Below are 20,399 nucleotides of genomic sequence, written 5' to 3' on the forward strand. Positions count from 1 at the left end.
TTAGAGGAGGCAGAAATGAAATTAATATATGAATTAAATACCTTGAAGCCGAAAGGTCTAAACTCTGATTTTGAACTCAAGTTGTTCCTTTAAGAGCACATGGTTTTATTTTAACTATGTGTTTTATATTAATTATACTTGTTCATTCATTTTTTCTACTTTTTTTTAACTTTTTATATCAAATGTCTTAAAACTTATACCGTATCATTAAAAGGCAGTAGTCATTTATTTATTTTATGTTTATTATATATTTTATGTTTACTATATACTTCCAGATTGAATGTCTATGCATTTTTTTTAAACAGGATATGATTGTTCTATTACAAGTAGCTATAGGTTGGGGCCGGTAGAATGTGGACTAAATTATACCAGACCTACTGGATTAACAGATGATTAGGGAGGAGAAAGTTAATTAGGCAGCCGCGGCGGCGGATCAACACAGAAAGATTTGTTGTTCTGTTTGCCGCGGTAACCAAAACAAATGACATAATGGAACGTCTATGTAACCCTTAGTTGCTCCCTATTTATGCAATACCGAGGTTACGATTTCCATATGACAGAGTTCCTCCACCCAAGCAGTCTTTATACCAACCCAGGCTTGCTTGGGAAAGCTGTGGCCAGTAGGGATATATATATACTGATTCACAGATAGGTTGGGATTTAAATGTCTTGGTTTACCTTGGTTTCCTCTGGTGTTTTTCAGATTCAGATGTTCAGATGACTGAGAGAATTTGTTCACGTCCTTGGTAAGTATTTATTAATATGACTTTAATACATTCATAGAGTCTTTTATTCATAGAATGAACAAACCCTTACCTTATCTACACAGTATATTAGAGATTCATATATTCACTGTAAATCAATACATAAAATAATGGTATCCTATAACAACTTATGTTCCTATACATAAATGGTTACCTTGTATGCAATACAACAAAACTTGTTATTACAGGGGTTATCAGATAACTTATAAATGCGGCTATAATAACCGTATGTGTCCCACTACCGTCTACTTTTCACTGGTTGGGTATACCCTTTGTTAATCGTTGGTGCACTGTTGTGGCCCAAGTTACCTTATTTACTCCTGTTGTAGTCGTCACATTAGGATGAATGAATTACTAGTAGGGTTTCTAAATATTAGAGGGAAATATAGGTACATCCTCTGTTTTACCCGTTCCGAAGTAGTATGATGTACTTTAAGTCCACTGATCGCGGCGTATCGATGGCCTAGTGTGGGCCTGATGATCTTATCTCGGCGGCTTTCGAGTACAGTATCAGGCGACAGAGGAGAAGGGTACCTGTCTCTTGCTGCATCTAGGACGATCCTTTTTATCCCTGGGGATTATGAGTTTTCCTCCGTCCCTATACTAGTAGGTGTATCTGCTTCGAATCTCCTCCGCTATTTATAAATTTCCAACGCTTAAGTAGCTCTATCCTGGTGAATAATTAGGTTAAAAACAGTCCGAGGGGCCAGCGATAACTACAATGATACCCCCAGTACAAAAGTATCTCATTCCCCTGTGTAGAATCGCTGTGTATAATATCATACAGTACCTCAGCCCTCGTGCTGACTTCACAATTGTATGTGGCAATACAAGGAGTATTCCATGGGGGGTTACAGGGTTTCCTCCTTTATTTATATTATCGCACTTCACTACTGGTGTGAGAATGTATCTGTGTAGTTCATGGCCAGCACAGATTTTACCCAAATACTTAGAGGGAACACAAGTCTATTTATGGGCTATATTCTCTATCCTTAGCAGTCTCTGTCACTCATTACAAGCACTCCTCCCCCAGCTCAGGGCTAAGTGATCAATATGGTTGCTTTCTCAATGGCCACTCCCCCAACTACCTCAGGCAGCTTCTCCTTGTGTGTAACACATCCGGGGACGGGGTATACAGTCTGAACTCAATATATCACTATAGGGGCCGGCTCTCCTCTTCCCCTGCAGACTCTACTGTTATGGACTCCCGACTTTCCCTGCAGGCTGTGAGTACTGGTTTCTGTTTCTTACCGCACCGCCAGCATCGCTATCTCCAGGGCACAGTCTCTTTATTATCATCGGAGCTGACCGGACACAGTAATTTCTCCTCCGGTAATTAGCTCTCCCCCTGCATGGTGGGTGTGTTAGCGCGATGTCTCCTCACGGGTCACCAGCTCCGAGCACACCGATCGCTGCTTCCACACTCCTCTCCCGTCCGCGTCTCGTCAGCCGCTGCTCCTCCGTTCTCGAGTCCCTCCGCTTCTCCTCAGCGTCGTCGTCAGCCGGATCTCCGCCTATCTTCCAAGCGGTGCTCCCCCTTGCTCCTGTGGCCGCAGTCCAGTCCTCCTGGTCCGGGTTCACTACCGCCTCGGATCCCGGTCAGTAATCTCCCTTCCCCGCAGCGGCGACTCCGTCAGCTCTCCCCATTCTCGTACTGTCAGCTCTGTCCTCTCACGCCGCTGCTCCCTCGCGCTCCCCTCAACGGCTCTCCTCATACGGGCACCCCCTACTCAGCACGAGGGGCTTCTCGAAGAGTCTCTCTAGTCCTGCTCGTGCCACTGTGCCACATTACCCATTACAATAGTTACTACTTAATTTACATATTCACCACCATCAACCCTCTATTATATACACATTACAAGTGTTACATTAAACAGCTGGAATATATTTCATATATTTACACAGGCATTAGGTAAAAAGTATATATATATATATATATATATATATATATATATATATATTTAAGGTAATTATCAGGGAACAGTTATCCTTCTGAATCTCCTCATGAGCCTTTATTTATTTTTATGTTTTAAAGGGCTACATCTAATACGGAAGTAAACTAATTACAGGATAAGAGTACGAATATATGACAACGGATCAGCAGATCGGCGTTTGTTGTTCTGGTTGCCACGGTTACCAGAGGATATGACTAAATATATGTAGGAGATAAGAGATATAACCGTTTTTTTCTGGTCACGTGATACTGTGATGTCACGGAGTCTACTAGACAGCAGGAGAATGTTTACGATCACATGGTCATCAGGGAAACTAATGATTGCAGGAAAGTGCCGATCTCAGCTGCTGGACTAGAAGCAATTAGACCAACTTTCATTGATAGGAGGAGTACATGGGTATTTAAACCCATTGGACTAGTGTATGGATATCTTTGCCTTGAAAAATATCCCAGTTTAGGGAAAGAAACGCGTTGTCTTTACAGGAGTGACGGAGAACCCAGGGAGGTGATTGACGGATGTAGCAGAGCACCAGGTAGCAGACCTGGGCAGCCGCTTGGTTTATCACATCTCTCATGCTCAGACAAAAATGCTTAAAACCAGTTCTGCAACATCTGGTAATTACCCCATTGTTTTCTTCGTCACCCTGCAGTTTTATCCATCTTTTAAGTATTTTTCTGTATTTTATGGATGTTTTGAAGTGTGTTTTGTGTCTCAAAATTAAACGTACTATGCTATGCGAGCCCTGTCTGCTTCTCTTTGCATGTACGGGAGCACTTAACTGACCACATTGGATGCTATTAGCCAATATAAGAAATATTGGAGAACTGTAATACGCATTTGCGAAGCTGAACTTTGGTTGGATTAAGAACATCAGCATTCATTGGAAGAAAGAAATCTCTTCTTCTTTTCAGACTGAGCGCCGGGCAAGGGACCACTTACCTTTTCTTTTATTTCTATTGTGAACTTGGGGTTTTGAGGATAGCCCCACAAGCGTGACTCTTATCAGACAGCCTAGTAGTGCTGCGCATTGTGCTTTTCCCCCTTTTTTTACTTTGTCATCCATTGCGGAAGTGTCTTCTTCGGTCTTTTAGGACCCTCAAAATGAATAGGATCACCAGAGATCCTGATAATCCCATACTCTGGCTTTCTGAATTTCCATGGAATATGTGTTACACAATTTGACCTAACTACAGACCACCTCTAATATTACGAGTGTATGTTATAATCAAGAGGCATCAGCACTAAAACCCATAAGTGGAAGGTAATGAGGGGACGCAAATTGCTTTCGATTTTACAGATGTGGGGATTGGGTTTGGTATGACACGTGCGCGTTCACGTTTAAAGTGTCGATAGTCAATGCCAATGTTGTAGCAATGTTACTTTGAGAATCTTAATTGTGTCAGCATTATATCTGTAAACATAACGGTAAAGCAACATTTTTAAAGTAATAATGCTAATAGGGTTAAAATGCTTTAAGTAACATTACTATCACGCTGGAATTCTCGGGTTACACTGTCGACATTTTGAACAATGCAAGTGTCCCGTGGGGATTACAAGACAATACGAAACTTCATAATATGAGAAATGCAATATCACCCGGCCTATGCTTTTTTAATAAATTATGCAGACCAATCATCTTTTTTTATATGTTATAATACGTTAAATTCTAAAATACATTATAAAGAGAAGTCCTTCTGAAAGAAGACAGTGTGTGGCCAGATCTTCTGAATACTCTATGGCCGGTATTCAATTACCCGCGATCAATCGCCGGGGGGCTATTCAATTAGCCTCGATAAATCGGCATGAGCCGTGATTTAACATGGATTTTGTTTCACCTGCCTCAAGCAGGCGAAACGAAATCCCCGAAAACATCCCCGTTTTCGGACAATTTATTCTCCGGGTGACCTAACTGGATAGCCTTACAAAAAAAAAAAAAAAAAAGGAGAAACACTGGGAAAAATTCTCAAAAAACATTTGTTTTTCGTTCCCGATGTTTCTTCACAGGTAATTGAAAACTGGCCTATGTCAGGGAGAGAGCAGACAGTTTGCCTTCAATTCTCTATTTTTAACAGGGAAGCTCAGACTTTGCTAAAAGTTGTGTTATAAATATTTAATTATCTCCTTTGTTAACCAGTTGCTAAACTCATCAAAAACAGAAATTGTGGTTCATGTTTTACAAATTTAAAACTTAAATTATGGAAACCTAACAATTTAGAGACACGAAGGGAAACAAGCAGCCCACCTTCCCCCAACTGGTTTCCCCCCCCCCCCTTCCTCTTCTCCCTCTATGTTATGCTGTTCTTTTTTCTTAAAATTCTATTTCACCCTTTATTACAAAAAAAAAAAAAAGATTGCAAAGTTTCTTGAAATTTGTTCTATATCAGTGCACTATATCATCTAGTGTTGATCAAAATATTTTCATTTTGGTACACATTTTAGAGTTAATGCATTTATTTTTAATGTGCATATTCTATTGTGTTTTAAAAGTCACAGGCATTTACATTGTTTCATGCATATGTGCAGTAGGACAACGTGAGTGCTAATCTTAAAAATGGGCCTTGCATCCAACTCAAAATAAAATTGACTATAAAATGTACGCCAAATGTGTTAAAACAATATTTCTCTTACGTCCTAGAGGATGCTGGGGACTCCGTAAGGACCATGGGGTGGGGGGGAGGGGGGGAGGGTATAGACTGGCTCCGCAGGAGACATGGGCACTATAAAGAACTTTAGATGGGTGTGCACTGGCTCCTCCCTCTATGCCCCTCCTCCAGACCTCAGTTAGATCCTGTGCCCAGAGGAGACTGGGTGCATTAAAGGGGAGCTCTCCTGAGGAAACTACCTTAAAATCTATTTATACACATACGGGTGCTTTGCTCAGACCGGCAAAAGCGTCGGCTTGGGTTTGCAGTGCGGTAGCAGCTTGGACAGATACCTTGTCAGCTGACATTGATACCCTAGATAGGGATACCATTTTATTGACCTTAGGTCATATTAAAGATGCAGTCTTATATATGAGAGACGCTCAGAGAGACGTTGGGCTACTAGGTTCAAGAGCCAACGCCATGGCGATTTCTGCTAGGCGAGCCCTGTGGACCCGCCAATGGACGGGTGATGCCGACTCAAAGGAGCATATGGAAGTTTTACCTTACAAAGGGTGAGGATTTATTTGGGGAAGGTCTCGCGGACCTGGTTTCCACAGCTACCGCGGGTAAGTTTACTTTTTTACCTTATGTTTCCCCACTGCAAAAGAAAACGACGCAATATCAGATGCAGTCCTTTCGGTCGCATAAGTCCAGAAGAGGTCGGGGCTATTCCTTCCTCGCCAGAGGTAAGGGTAGAGGGAAAAAACTGCCGGCTACGGCTAGTTCCCAGGAGCAGAAGTCCTCCCCGGCTTCTACTAAATCCACCGCATGACGCTGGGGCTCCACTGAGGGACTCTGCGCCGGTGGGGGCACGTCTTCGACTCTTCAGCCACGTCTGGGTTCAGTCGGACATGGAAATTGTATCCCAGGGTTACAAGCTGGAATTCGAAGACGTGCCTCCTCGCCGGTTTTTCAAATCGGCTTTACCAGCTTCTTCCCCAGATAGGGAGATAGTTTTAGCTGCAATTCAAAAACTGTGTCAACAACAAGTGGTTGTCGAGGTTCCCCTGGTTCAACAGGGAAAAGGGTACTATTCAACCCTATTTGTGGTCCCGAAACCGGATGGCTCGGTCAGACCCATTCTAAATTTAAAATCCCTAAACCTGTACTTGAAAAAGTTCAAATTCAAGATGGAATCGCTCCGGGCAGTAATCTCCAGCCTGGAAGGGGGGGGATTTTATGGTGTCACTGGACATAAAGGACGCATACCTTCATGTCCCCATATATCCCCCTCATCAGGCGTAACTGAGACTCGCTGTATAGGACTGTCATTACCAGTTTCAGACGTTGCCATTTGGGCTTTCCACGGCCTCGAGGATTTTCACCAAGGTAATGGCGGAAATGATGGTGCTCCTGCGCCGGCAGGGAGTCACAATTATCCTGTACTTGGACAATCTCCTGATAAAAGCGAGATCGAGAGATCAGTTGCTGAAAAGCGTGGCGCTCTCCCTGGGAGTGCTGCAGCAACATGGCTGGATTCTAAATCTACCAAAGTCGCAGTTGGTTCCAACAACTCGGCTATCGTTCTTGGGCATGACTCTGGACACGGAACAAAAGAGGGTTTTTCTCCCAATGGAAAAAGCCCAGGAACTCCAGAACATGGTCAGAGACCTGTTAAAACCGAAAAGAGTGTCGGTCCATCAATGCACTCGAGTACTGGGGAAAATGGTGGCGACCTACGAGGCCATCCCCTTCGGCAGGTTTCATGCGAGGACGTTTCAGTGGGACCTTCTGGACAAGTGGTCCGGGTCCCATCTCCAAATTCATCAGAAAATAAGCCTGTCCCCCAGGGCCAGGGTGTCTCTCCTGTGGTGGGTGCAGATTGCTCATCTTCTAGAGGGTCGCAGGTTCGGCATTCTAGACTGGGTTCTGGTGACCACGGATGTGAGCCTCCGAGGTTGGGGAGCAGTCACAGAAGGAAGAAATTTTCAGGGGATATGGTCAAGCCAGGAGGCTTGTCTACGCATCAACGTACTGGAATTGAGGGCCATATACAACGGCCTACGTCAAGCGGAGAATCTTCTTCGCGACCTACCGGTTCTGATTCAATCAGACAATGTCACAGCAGTGGCTCATGTAAACCGCCAAGGCGGAACAAGGAGCAGAGTGGCAATGGCGGAAGCCACCAGGATTCTGCGCTGGGCAGAAAATCACATAAGCGCTTTGGCAGTAGTCTTCATTCCGGGAGTGGACAACTGGGAAGCAGACGTCCTCAGCAGACACGATCTCCATCCAGGAGAGTGCGGACTTCATCACGAAGTTTTTGCAGAGATAACAAGTCATTGGGGACTTCCTCAAATAGACATGATGGCTTCACGCCTCAACAAGAAGCTTCGGAGGTATTGTGCCAGGTCAAGGGACCCTCAGGCAGTAGCAGTGGATGCCCTGGTGACACCGTGGGTGTTTCAGTCGGTCTATGTGTTCCCTCCTCTTCCACTCATCTCAAAGATATTGAGAATCATAAGACGAAAAAGAGTGCAGACAATACTCATTGTTCCAGATTGGCCTCGAAGGGCCTGGTACTCAGATCTTCAGGAAATGCTCACAGAAGATCCGTGGCCTCTTCCTCTCAGAGAGGACCTGTTGCAACAGGGGCCCTGCGTGTTCCAAGACTTACCGCGGTTACGTTTGACGGCATGGCGGTTGAACACAGAATCCTAGCTGGGAAAGGCATTCTGGAAGAAGTCATCCCTACTCTGATAAAGGCTAGGAAGGAAGTGACGGCGAAACATTATCACCGTATCTGGAGAAAGTATGTATCTTGGTGTGAATCCAAGAATGCTCCTACGGAAGATTTCCATCTGGGCCGTTTTCTCCACTTTCTGCAGACAGGAGTGCTCCATTAAAGTACAGATTTCGGACCTATCAATTTTCTTTCAGAAGGAATTGGCTTCTCTCCCAGAAGTCCAGACTTTTGTAAAGGGAGTGCTGCACATACAGCCTCCTTTTGTGCCTCCAGTGGCACCATGGGACCTTAACGTGGTGTTACAGTTCCTAAAATCTCACTGGTTTGAACCTCTTCAAACGGTTGAGTTAAGATTTCTCACTTGGAAGGTGGTCATGTTGTTGGCCTTGGCATCCGCAAGGCGGGTGTCCGAATTGGCGTCTTTGTCTCACAAAAGCCCCTATCTGATTTTCCATGTGGATAGAGCAGAATTAAGGACTCGTCCTCAGTTTTTACCTAAGGTGGTTTCATCGTTTCACAATTTATGTAGCCAGGACGGCTCGGGTTAGGAAAACAGAGGCACTGTTTGTCCTGTATGCAGCCAACAAGGTTGGCGCTCCTGCTTCTAAGCAGACTATTGCTCGCTGGATCTGTAACACGATTCAGCAAGCTCATTCTACGGCTGGATTGCCGTTACCAAATTCGGTAAAGGCCCATTCCACTAGGAAGGTGGGCTCTCCTTGGGCGGCTGCCCGAGGCGTCACGGCGTTACAGCTTTGCCGAGCGGCGACTTGGTCGGGTTCAAACACTTTTGCAAAATTCTACAAGTTTGATACCCTGGCTGATGAGGACCTCATGTTTGCTCAATCGGTGCTGCAGAGTCATCCGCACTCTCCCGCCCGGTCTGGAGCTTTGGTATAATCTCCATGGTCCTAATGGAGTCCCCAGCATCCTCTAGGACGTAAGAGAAAATAAGATTTTAAACCTACCGGTAAATCTTTTTCTCCTAGTCCGTAGAGGATGCTGGGCGCCCGTCCCAGTGCGGACATTTTTCTGCAAGGCTTGTATATAGTTATTGCTTACATAAGGGTTATGTTACAGTTGAGACCAGTCTTTGGCTGATGCTGTTTTGTTCATACTGTTAACTGGTTACGTATATTCCATGTTATACGGTGTGGATGGTGTGGGCTGGTATGAATCTTGCCCTTAGATTAACAAAAATCCTTTCCTCTTACTGTCCGTCTCCTCTGGGCACAGTTCTCTAGCTGAGGTCTGGAGGAGGGGCATAGAGGGAGGAGCCAGTGCACACCCATCTAAAGTTCTTTATAGTGCCCATGTCTACTGCGGAGCCCGTCTATACACCCCCCCCCTCCCCCCATGGTCCTTACGGAGTCCCCAGCATCCTCTACGGACTAGGAGAAAAAGATTTACAGGTAGGTTTAAAATCTTGTTTTTTTAATCACTGCAAAAATATCATTATAACATGGTTTTAACTTTCCCAAGCCAGCCAAGACCAAATGTAGTTTTCAAACTACAGTGGCGTCTATGGACTCTGTAGGACTAGACGCTTATTCCACTATAAGTGAATTTACTTGCATGTGTGACCTCTAGCCTGAGAATGCATTATCAGGGGCAGGTGGGAAGGGAACCATAGGGTATTACAGGCTTCACTTTCCAGAGCTTGGTAACTTATGGGGTCTGCTTTGCAGTCAGAAATCCCTTAGCCCAAACCAATCCTATTACCCAAACCCCTAAACCAGTGCCGTAACTAGACATTTCAGCGCTGTGTGCAAGAAACAGCATCGGCGCCCCCCCCCCCCCCCCCTATACAAAAACAAGGCCAGTGAGCTCAAAATATAGGGGGTGTGGCTTCATGGGGAAGGAGCATGGCCACAGAGCTCACTTTTACACATTACGGCAGGTATAGTACCCGTTTTACACATTACGGCTGCAGAGTCCCCCTTTTTATACATTAGGCAGGCAGACAGTCCTCCTTTCACACATTACGGCAGCAGAGTCCCCCTTTTACACATTGAGGCGGCAGTCCCCCTTTTTACACATTACGGGAGACACAAGGAGAATGAGGATCAGGGTGCTGAGGGGGAGGTACAGGGAAGTTGAGGATCAGGGTGCTGAGGGGGAGACACAGGGAAGGTGAGGATCAGGGTGCTGAGGGGGAGACACAGGGAGGGTGAGGATCAGGGTGCTGAGGGGGAGACACAGGGAGGGTGAGGATCAGGGTGCTGAGGGGGAGACACAGGGAGGGTGAGGATCAGGGTGCTGAGGGGGAGACACAGGGAGGGTGAGGATCAGGGTGCTGAGGGTTGAGACACAGGGAGGGTGAGGATCAGGGTGCTGAGGGGGAGACACAGGGAGGGTGAGGATCAGCGTGCTGAGGGGGAGACACAGGGAGGGTGAGGATCAGGGTGCTGAGGGGGAGACACAAGGTGGGTGAGGATCAGGGTGCTGAGGGGGAGACACAGGGAGGGTGAGGATCAGGGTGCTGAGGGGGAGACACAGGGAGGGTGAGGATCAGGGTGCTGAGGGGGAGACACAGGGAGGGTGAGGATCAGCGTGCTGAGGGGGAGACACAGGGAGGGTGAGGATCAGGGTGCTGAGGGGGAGACACAAGGTGGGTGAGGATCAGGGTGCTGAGGCGGAGACACAGGGAGGGTGAGGATCAGGGTGCTGAGGGGGAGACACAGGGAGGGTGAGGATCAGGGTGCTGAGGGGGTGACACAAGGTGGGTGAGGATGAGGGTGCTGAGGGGGAGACACAGGGAGGGTGAGGATAAGGGTGCTGAGGGGGAGATGCAGGAAAAAAGGAGGCAGGAGGAAACGGAGCGCAGCATCAGCGGCTGTGTGTACGTGCTGTCAGTGGGGACTCGGACTTTACTAACCAGAGTCGACAGCAGCACACAGGCTCTTCCAAGTTCCACGTTCTATAGGCTGCAGGGCTCCTCGCTGTGCAGCAGGAGAGTCAGGGCGCAGGGCTGTGTGAGAGAGACGTCTGACATCATCACGTGACGTCTCTCCCGAATTGCAGGGGAGGGGGGCCGGGCTGCCGCTGGGCCATCTGTTATACTGACGCCGCAGCGCTGCACTGAGCTTACAGCAGCAGCGGCAACTTGAAAACCTCCTCTGAAATGAGATTGAAGCCGAAGCCGCCGCCCGCCCGTGTCCAGCTGAAGCCGGCGGCTTCAACTAGACACAGGCGGGCGGGCAGGTGTACAGCGGCGGCTTCGGCTTCAACTTCAGTTCAGAGGAAGTTTTCAGAGGAAGTTGCGGGCGGGTGAGCAGGCAGCAGCTGCAGAGGGACGCGGGCGGCGGCGGCAACTTCAGCAGGATCATGCAGGCGGCGCCGCCGTCCGCGGGACACAGGCGGCGCCGCAGCCATCAGCAGTCAGTCGGAGCTAGCGGGTGTGATAGCCGATGGTGCGCCCTCAATGCATTTGCGCTGTGGACAAGGCACCATCGGCACACACCTAGTTACGGCTCTGCCCTAAACTAACCCTTGCTCATTGCTACAGCTTGCATCCTAAATTGAAACAACATGAATACTTAATGAATCAAAACCCTAAATGAACCCAAATACTCTAACTCCTGGTATCAGTATGAGATCCCGATGGTCATGAGACCAACGCTGGAATCCCGACAGCCGGAATCCCAGCGGCGAGCACAACGCGTCCCCTCGCATGCTCACTGTGCACTCCACACTTTGGGCCCGGTGGCGACCTTGGGTCGCTACAGGGCTCTATTCCCCCTCAGGTGGTGGTGTGTACCACCACCCAAGTAAGGGAATATGCCGGCGGTCGGGACTCCAACCGCCGGTATTACGGGTGGTGTTGGGATTCCGGTGTCGGTATACTGACAGCCAGGATCCCGTCCGGTGGTCAACTGACTGCCTCCCTAACTCCTAACCCGAAAGGGCCAACTGGATGGGCCATGTGGTTCTTATCTGCTGTCACATTCTATAATTCTAAGGTAAGTGAACAAAAGAAATGTCTCTGAACCATTTCCTTAGTAGGACTAATTTTAAAGCAAGATCTCTATGACTGCCTTGTTTTCTGTTGATCTGTAAATTATAATACTGATGTAATATATGAGCTTTTAAAAAAACTCATATATTACATCAGTATTATAATTTACAGCTTATAAAAACAGACAGTTTCTATGGCTTACCACTGATTATATACTTTTTTATGCAAAAACCCAGGGCAGTAGAGAGCCTAGCTGGGACCAGGAAGTTTTCAGGAGGCGTGGCCGTAAACCCATAAAAAAAAATAGAGAAAAAACGTATTTTAAATGCCTCCCTGGACACACAGCAGCCCAGAACACATCAACATGTGCTGGGCTAAGGAGAAGTGCTGCAAGGTAAGGAGGGGGGACCTGGGCCAGGGGAATTAGTACCCACCCGTCTCAGTGCCACTATCTGAACCTGCAGACTGCCCTCACCAGAGCTTTTATCAGCATAGCCTGTCTTCGTTGCTGCACCAACTAGTGATTTTAAATATCTAATGCTGATCGTTTTTTTTTTCTAAAATCTTATCCTTTTAAACACCCAAAACATGATCTACAAAGGTACGCTTATTCTTTGCATCCTTGATCTAGTAATGAAAATGTAACCACAAAAAAATTTCAGTGAATGAGCTGGCCTACTTACATTGGTAAGACGTATAACTCCTTTAGAAGTAACAGCGCAGCCCATGAATCCAACATATTGCAGTTCTGGACAGTGTTCAGCAAAGGCTTCCACAGACTTATCGGACACCTGAAATGCACAAGACAAAAAAGGACTTGTTGAATCATGTATCTCATAAAGACAAAGCTGTTTTAGCTGCCACCAATACAAGTACAATATTTCAGCAACCCCTTTCCCACAAACCACTACCACCACTGAATGATAGGTAAGCAAATGAAAGATGCATGCCGACTGAAGGCGGGGGAGCGGGAGATTTAGGCAAGGGTATTCTTGGGAAGCTGAATTTAAACCATCACAATCATTTACAGTTTACTAAATAACATAAATAATAAACACAACCCCCAAGTCTCTACCATTTTAGAAGGGTGTCCAATGATATTTTTGCCAACTATAATAGCCCCATTTATTTTACCAACAAACTCTTATTTTACAAGCAATGATATATTTACATAAATGTGTGTAAAAATAACAATTGATTGGAATATAAGGGGTAAATCCAATTACCTGCAATATCTTCGCGAGTGCAATTAAGTTCAGCTGTATGCCACACTTACAGTACCGCTGACTCGCGGAGCTAAAATATGCAAATCAGGCACTAGAAGGGGCTGCGATGGGTGCAGTTCGGGTTCCGTTGCCTGTCTTTACTCGCACCTTTCGCAGGTGATTGGATTGACCCCTATAAGCAAATTTTTCATCCACAGACAAAGCATGAGCTCAAAGAAAATGACAGGGAAGTTGGTTAATAAATTTTCAATTATCCCTCATATATAAATGTTTACAGCTTTGATAGAGGATTGCATAGAGCACAAATCTACATAAGATTTGCCTGTTTGTTTTGCATATTTGAGAGTATCATTTTATAAACAGAAACTCTTACTTGTATGGGCCTAGCCTAAAGAAATCCATGTCCCTTTAATAACGGTCTGCTTATACTGTATGTGCGGTGTAACCCAACATGGTGATCTATTGCTAGATTGTCTCCATGGTGTCTCAATTTCTGACACTTAAAACTGTTTGCTATTTTTGGTTTCTAAATATACCGTACGAACATCATCCTGCATGGATGATAGTACAAACTGTGCATGAACTTTGTACATTAACAAAATCCATAACGGAACATTACAGCTGGCTTGTAATCACTGCACAATGGTTTAATCAATACCACAGAGCAGTTACATAGTGTCCCTCATTCAGCCGAAGACGAGTTCACCATTAGTAATACATCCTATTTACAGTAGTCACAGAAGTGACAACTGTGTCTAAAAAGAAGAGGTGTAAGGAACATAAAAGATTGGTTCTTCAAAATGAAATATACCATTACTGTATATGCAATGCCATAAGCAATGAAACCTTTCTTGTATCATGCTGTGGTGGGATCCATTAACAAGTTTAACCATTTACACACAAAACTGCCTATGTACTAACTACAGTATATGTAAAATCCACATCACAGTAACCCATAGCAACAGATAAGAATAAACTATTTTGTAATCTGTCTAGTGCAGTTTTGGGGTGTGGTATATTTAACATTCACAATGCCTCCATATGTATGACAACATATCTTAATCTCAACATTGACCATGTGAAGATATTGATAACGTCTTCACGGTGACACTGCTGATATGTCAACATGTGTTTTATGGGCACATCTATCACTAACACTAATGCAAATGTCGGCATTCTGACAATGTCGTCATTAATAATCACAATTTAACCATGTCGGCATCATGAATGATGACCTACTTTTGTTGATATCATGAATGTTGACATTCTACTGTCAACATTCTGTCCGTAGGCATTGTGACTGCATATGCAGGATGGGTAGCAGGTGGCTGTAAGAGCTCTTACCTGCAGTTCCCAGCTACTATTTTCTCTTCTGTCAGGTGTGTTTCGTCTTATTTTGTAACATTTCATTATCTTACATAAAAAGGCATATTTATAAGGTTATCTGACTATATAGATGGCTTTTACCCATTACTGAGATTTAGGGGTACATTTACTAAGCAGTGATAAGAGCGGAGAAGTGAGCCAGTGGAGAAGTTGCCCGTGGCAACCAATCAGCACTGAAGTAATATCTATAATTTGCATACTATAAAATGATACAGAGCTGCTGATTGGTTGTTGGGGAAATTTCTCCACTGGCTCACTTCTCCGCTCTTGTTCCCCTAAGATTATTATGCAGCTCTTCTGAAGATCAGTGCAAAGCAAATGAATGAAAGCAAACCTGATTAACTGCTATAGGCTACTGTACCTTACAGGTATAATACTTGCCTACTCTCCCGCATTCTGTGGGACACACACAGTTTCATGAGTAGTTCCCTGCAGACCTGTAAGAGCAGGCACCTCTCCCACATTCTACCCACTTCCTTGTGAAGTGGGCAGAATGTGAAGATAAATACATAAAAACCGCTGACTCACCAGAGGGGGCGTGGCCTATGGGATTATATGATAATTGCATTGTTTTAGCCCCACCCTATGTAAATCCGAACCAATCGCGGCATTTTCCCATGAGCAGGTAGGGCCTAATGATGCCATTTGCTTGGCCCCACCCCCATCACCGCCCACCTGCTTCTCCTCTGATATTGTATACCCATCTTAGAAAATAACACCCAACATGTATGTATTGTTTCCATACAATGCATCAACAACCAATGCCTTTCATTTCCCCAATTTAATGATGTCTTAAAAAGTCTAAATATGGCTCTGTACTTAGGCAACACATTGTTTGTTCTTACAGTTTGCAGATGAAAAAAAAGGAAAAAGGGACAACAAAATGTCTTAGCAATAACCAGTTACTGCTAAAGTGCACCCAGCAATAAAGGCATTACACAGTGAGTTGTTTGTCTTGTATATGATAGATATGTGGTACATATTACAAAGCAAATAAAACATTCATTTTGTAAGTAATAGAGACAAACAGGATAGAATGTAATAAAAACAAAAGCATCATTAACATGCCAAATGACAGTAAGCTGGATTTAGGATTATGACTCTAAGGCGCAATAATGAGCAGAAAAACATATTACAACTGCTGTTTTTATTTCAGATAAAAAAATGGTCATACATATTGGGCTCTGATTAAGATGTGCTTGGAGTTGCTGTTGCTGCTGCTTACATAGAAGGAGCAGCAATAGCACTAATATTGTAATGCATGGTATGGTAATACAGCAGGAGGCGTCACGCCACCTGCTGCATTACTAATCCGACTGACGGCATCCCGCCCGCATCCCCCGGGTTCTAGTGCCCAGCATGTATGCACAGTAAGGAAACAGTATAGTAGTGCACTGCTTTCGGACAGTAGCATCATACTACTGCGCTTCTCCCCTGACCCTCCTTCTTGATGGATCTCCTGGAGGACAGATAGCAAAAAATGTATAAGCAGGGGCATTTCAACAATATGAGGCTGATTCAATTGTTTTGGGCTAAACATTCTGTCTAAACGGGACTGTTTAGATGCCCAAGCTATAGTCACAATTCAAGAGATGTTTGGGCGCACATCACATCGCGCGTGTTGTGCTCAAACAGACAGGGTTTAGCCGCGTGAAACGGATAACCCAATCTAAAGTCCTGCTTTGGGCGTCCAAACTCCCATTCGGACATCCTAAGTGCTGACTTTGCGCACATTTCTTCTCGCACTTCAGGAGGCTGCGAGAATAAATGTCAGCCCCGCATCTACTGGACATCTAAACGGAGCAACAATTGAAATGCTCCGTTTTACGCCCTCCAGTGGTAGAATCAGGGAAAAGCAACTGAATTGGCCACTATATGTTTAGTTGTATGTGCTTAAACTTTTGCTAAAATACATAATCCTCCAGCAAGATTTTTCCTTGTTGTCTTAATTCCCAATTAATCAGAGCATACAGTACAGGTGGCAGAACAGATGTTTCAGCAATCAGAGTGTAAGTTTTAATGGCAGAAACATTACTGAAATACACGTTGAATAATTTCTGCTTTTCCTACTCTATCTGCACTTTGCACTCTCTCTCTCATTCTCTGTCTCTTTCCTTCCACCCTAAAAACTCTTCCATTTTCTAATCTACTCTTTCTGATTCAATTCATTTTTCTCTCTGTTATTCCTTTTCCAAGCTGTCCCCTAAATCCTCTATCTCATCTACCATATGCTTATCCAAAAAGGCCACCAAACCCATGTGTTATTCTGGTGGTACAGAAACTCTACCCTCAAGGCCAGATAATATTAGGCCAACTACAAAGGAAACAAGCTAAGTTTCTGGGCAAAGCAGGCCCCTCAGGCAGTCCGGGACCCTTACTGCTGTACCCCCCTTCCCCCTGATGGGGGCCCTACATGTGTATGATGGAGACACAGTCATGGTTATTCAAACCAAGGATAAAAATGTCCTAAGCACAGTTGTACACAAAGGAAGAAAAAATAGAATTTTAATTCCCTACCGGTAAATCCTTTTCTCGTAATCCGTAGAGGATACCGGGGTTCCATTTAGTACCATGAGATATAGACGGGTCCACTAGGAGCCATGGGCACTTTAAGACTTTGATAGTGTGGGCTGGCTTCTTCCCTCTATGACCCTCCAACCAAGCTCAGTCTAGGAAACTGTGCCGAGGAGATGGACATACTCTGAGAGAAGGATATAAAAGGACAGTGGTGAGATTCCGAACCAGCACACACAACAAGAGGAAAGCTACGCTAAACAAACTGGAAACAGGAACAGCAACATCTGAACCAACAATACTTAACCAAGTAACAGTGCCGGAAAAACAAAGCACAGGAAAGGCGCCCAGTATCCTCTACGGACTACGAGAAAAGGATTTACCGGTGGGTAATTAAAATCCTATTTTCTATTACGTCCTAGAGGATACTGGCGTTCCATTTAGTACCATGGGGAAGTGCCAAAGCTCCCAAACCGGGTGGGAGTGTGCTGAGGTTCCTGTAGAACTAATTGACCAAACTGAAGATCCTCAGAGGCCAAAGTGTCGAACATAGCAAACGTGTTCGAACCAGACCAAGTAGCCGCTCGGCAGAGCTGTAAAGTCGAGACACCCAGGGCAGCCGCCCAAGAAGAACCTACCGATCTAGTAGAGTGGGCCTGTACAGATTTTGGAACCAGCATCATGCATAAGCATGCTGAATAGCGAGCTTGATCCAGCGTGCAATTGACTGCTTAGAAGCAGGACACTCAATCTTATTGGGATCTTAAAAAACAAACAGTGCGTCCAATTTTCTGTGACAAGCTGTTCTCTTTACATACACCTTCAAAGCCCTCACCACATCCAAAGACTTTGAAGCAGCAGAGGTGTCGGTAACCACCGGAACCACAATAGGTTGGCTGATGTGAAACGCCGACACCACTTTAGGAAGAAATTGCTGATGAGTTCTGAGTTCAGCTCTATCATCATGGAAAATTAAATAGGGGCTCTTGTGAGACACCGCCCCCAGTTCCGACAAACGCATCGCTGAAGCCCAGGCCAACAGTGTGATGGTCCTCCACATAAAATATTTTATGTCTACCTTCGGTACTGGTTCAAACCAGTCCGATTGGAGTAGCTGCAGCACCAAATTGAGATCCCAAGGTGCCGTGGGAGGCACAAAGGGAGGATGGATGTGCAGAACACCTTTCAAGAATGTCTGCACCCCAGGGAGAGAAGCCAATTGTTTCTGAATGAAAATGGATAAGGACAAAATCTGGACTTATGTAGCCCAACCGGAAGCCCATATCCACACCTGCCTGCAGAAAAGCAGGAAACGTCCCAGATGAATTCCACTGCAGAATAATTTCTGCTCTCACACCAAGAGACGTATTTCTTCCAAATAAGCTGGTAATGTTTAGACATTACCCCCTTCCTGGCTTAGATCATAGTCGGGATAATCCTGTCAGGGATCTCTCTCCTGGCTAGAATCAGCCGTTCAACTTCCATGCCATCAAACGTAACCGCGGTAAGTCTTGATAGACGAACGGGCCTTGTTGCAGAAAATCCTCGCAAAGAGGTAGAGGCCACGGATCTTCGAGAAGCATCTCCAGAAGGTCCGCATACCAGGACCTTCTTGGCCAGTCCGGAGCAATGAGTATTGCTTGAACCTTTTCCCTTTTTACTCTTTTGAGAATTCTTGGGATCAGAGGAAGTGGACGTACACCATCTGATAGACCCATTGAGTCGTCAGAGCATCTACCACCACTGCCTGTGGGACTTCGACATAGAACAATACTGCTTGAGCTTCTTGTGGAGACGAGTGGCCATCAAGTCGATTTGTGGATATCCCCATCGACGTGTAAGCACCTGAACACTTTCGGGTGAAGGCCCCACTCCCCTGAGTGCAGGTGGTGTCTGCTGAGGAAGTCTGCTTCCCAGATGTCTACTCCCGAAATGAAGACCGCTGACAACGCCACAGCGTGTTTTTCTGCCCAGATGAGAATTCCTGACAGCTGTGACATTGCTGCTCTGCTTTTCGTTCCGTCCTGTCAGTTTATGTATGTTACTGCCGTCACATTGTCCGACTGGACCTGAATGACCTTGAGGAAGATTTGAGGCCTGCAGAAGGGCGTTGTATATGGCCTTGAGCTCCAGAATGTTGATTGGAAGGACGACTTCCTGACTTGACCATCTTCCTTGAAACTGCACTCCCTGGGTAACTGCTCCCCAACCTCTGAGGCTTGCCTCTCTGGTTAACAGAATCCAATTCTGAATACCGAACCTCCAACCCTCAATGAGGTGAGAAGTCTATAGCCACCACAGAAGAAAGATCCTGGCTTTTGGCGACAGACGGATCCTCTGGTGCATGTGAAGATGCTATTCGGACCATTTGTCCAACAGATCGAGCTGGAAGGGTCTTGCGTGAAACCTTTCGTATTGAAGCATCTTGTAAGAGGCCACCATTTTCCCCAGAAGGCGAATACATAGATGCACCGATATCCGGGTGGGCTTCAGGACATCCCGAACCATTGACTGTAATACTAATGCCTTTTCCAACGGAAGGAACACCTTCTGCGAATCCGTGTACAGTATCATTCCCAGGAATGGAAGCCTCCGTGTCGGCTCTAGGTGAGATTTCGAAAGGTTCAGAATCCCCCCATGATCCTGGAGAAGTCTGGTTGAAAGACCAATTTTGTCCAGCAACCTCTCCCTGGACGGCGCCTTTATCAGAAGATCGTCCAGGTATGGAAATATGTTCACTCCCTGTTTGTGGAGTATAAACATCATCTCTGCCATCACCGTGGTAAACTACCTCGGTGCCGTGGAGAGACCACATGGCAGGGCCTGGAACTGGTAGTGACAGTCCCGCAGTGCAAACTGTAGATAAGCCTGATGAGGCGGTCAGATCGGAATGTGAAGGTACTCATCCTTGATATCCAGAGACACTAGGAATTACCCATCTTCCAGACCTGAGATCACCGCTCTCAGAGACTCCATCTTGAATTTGAACACTCTTAAGTACGGGTTCAGCGACTTGAGGTTCAGAATCGGCCGTACTGAACCGTCCGGTTTTAGTACTACAAACAAGTTGGTATAGTACTCCTTGTTTTGCTGATTAGGTGGAACTGGGACAATGACTTGAGTCAATACCAGTTTTGAATGGTGTCCAGTAAAGTTATACTTGCCTCTTGTGAAACTGGTAAGCCTGATTTGAAGAATCTGTGAGGAGGGAGCTCTTGGAACTCCAGTCTGTAGCCCTGGGAAATAAGACCAATGACCCAGGGGT

At 45.6% G+C, this 20,399-nt stretch overlaps 1 protein-coding gene across 3 annotated transcripts in view; it reads right to left on the bottom strand.

Moving 5' to 3' along the window:
- The window catches only part of FBXL17 (F-box and leucine rich repeat protein 17), a 1,047,892-nt gene that overhangs the window by 625,492 nt on the left and 402,001 nt on the right, over positions 1 to 20,399 (bottom strand). For all 3 annotated transcript variants that reach the window (XM_063964092.1, XM_063964089.1, XM_063964090.1), the window contains exon 5: positions 12,692 to 12,799. In XM_063964092.1, coding sequence (XP_063820162.1) covers positions 12,692 to 12,799 — 108 coding nt within the window. The remainder of the gene's footprint in view (positions 1 to 12,691; positions 12,800 to 20,399) is intronic.

This window comes from Pseudophryne corroboree, chromosome 1 (assembly GCF_028390025.1).
Source record: "Pseudophryne corroboree isolate aPseCor3 chromosome 1, aPseCor3.hap2, whole genome shotgun sequence".
NCBI lineage: Eukaryota > Metazoa > Chordata > Amphibia > Anura > Myobatrachidae > Pseudophryne > Pseudophryne corroboree.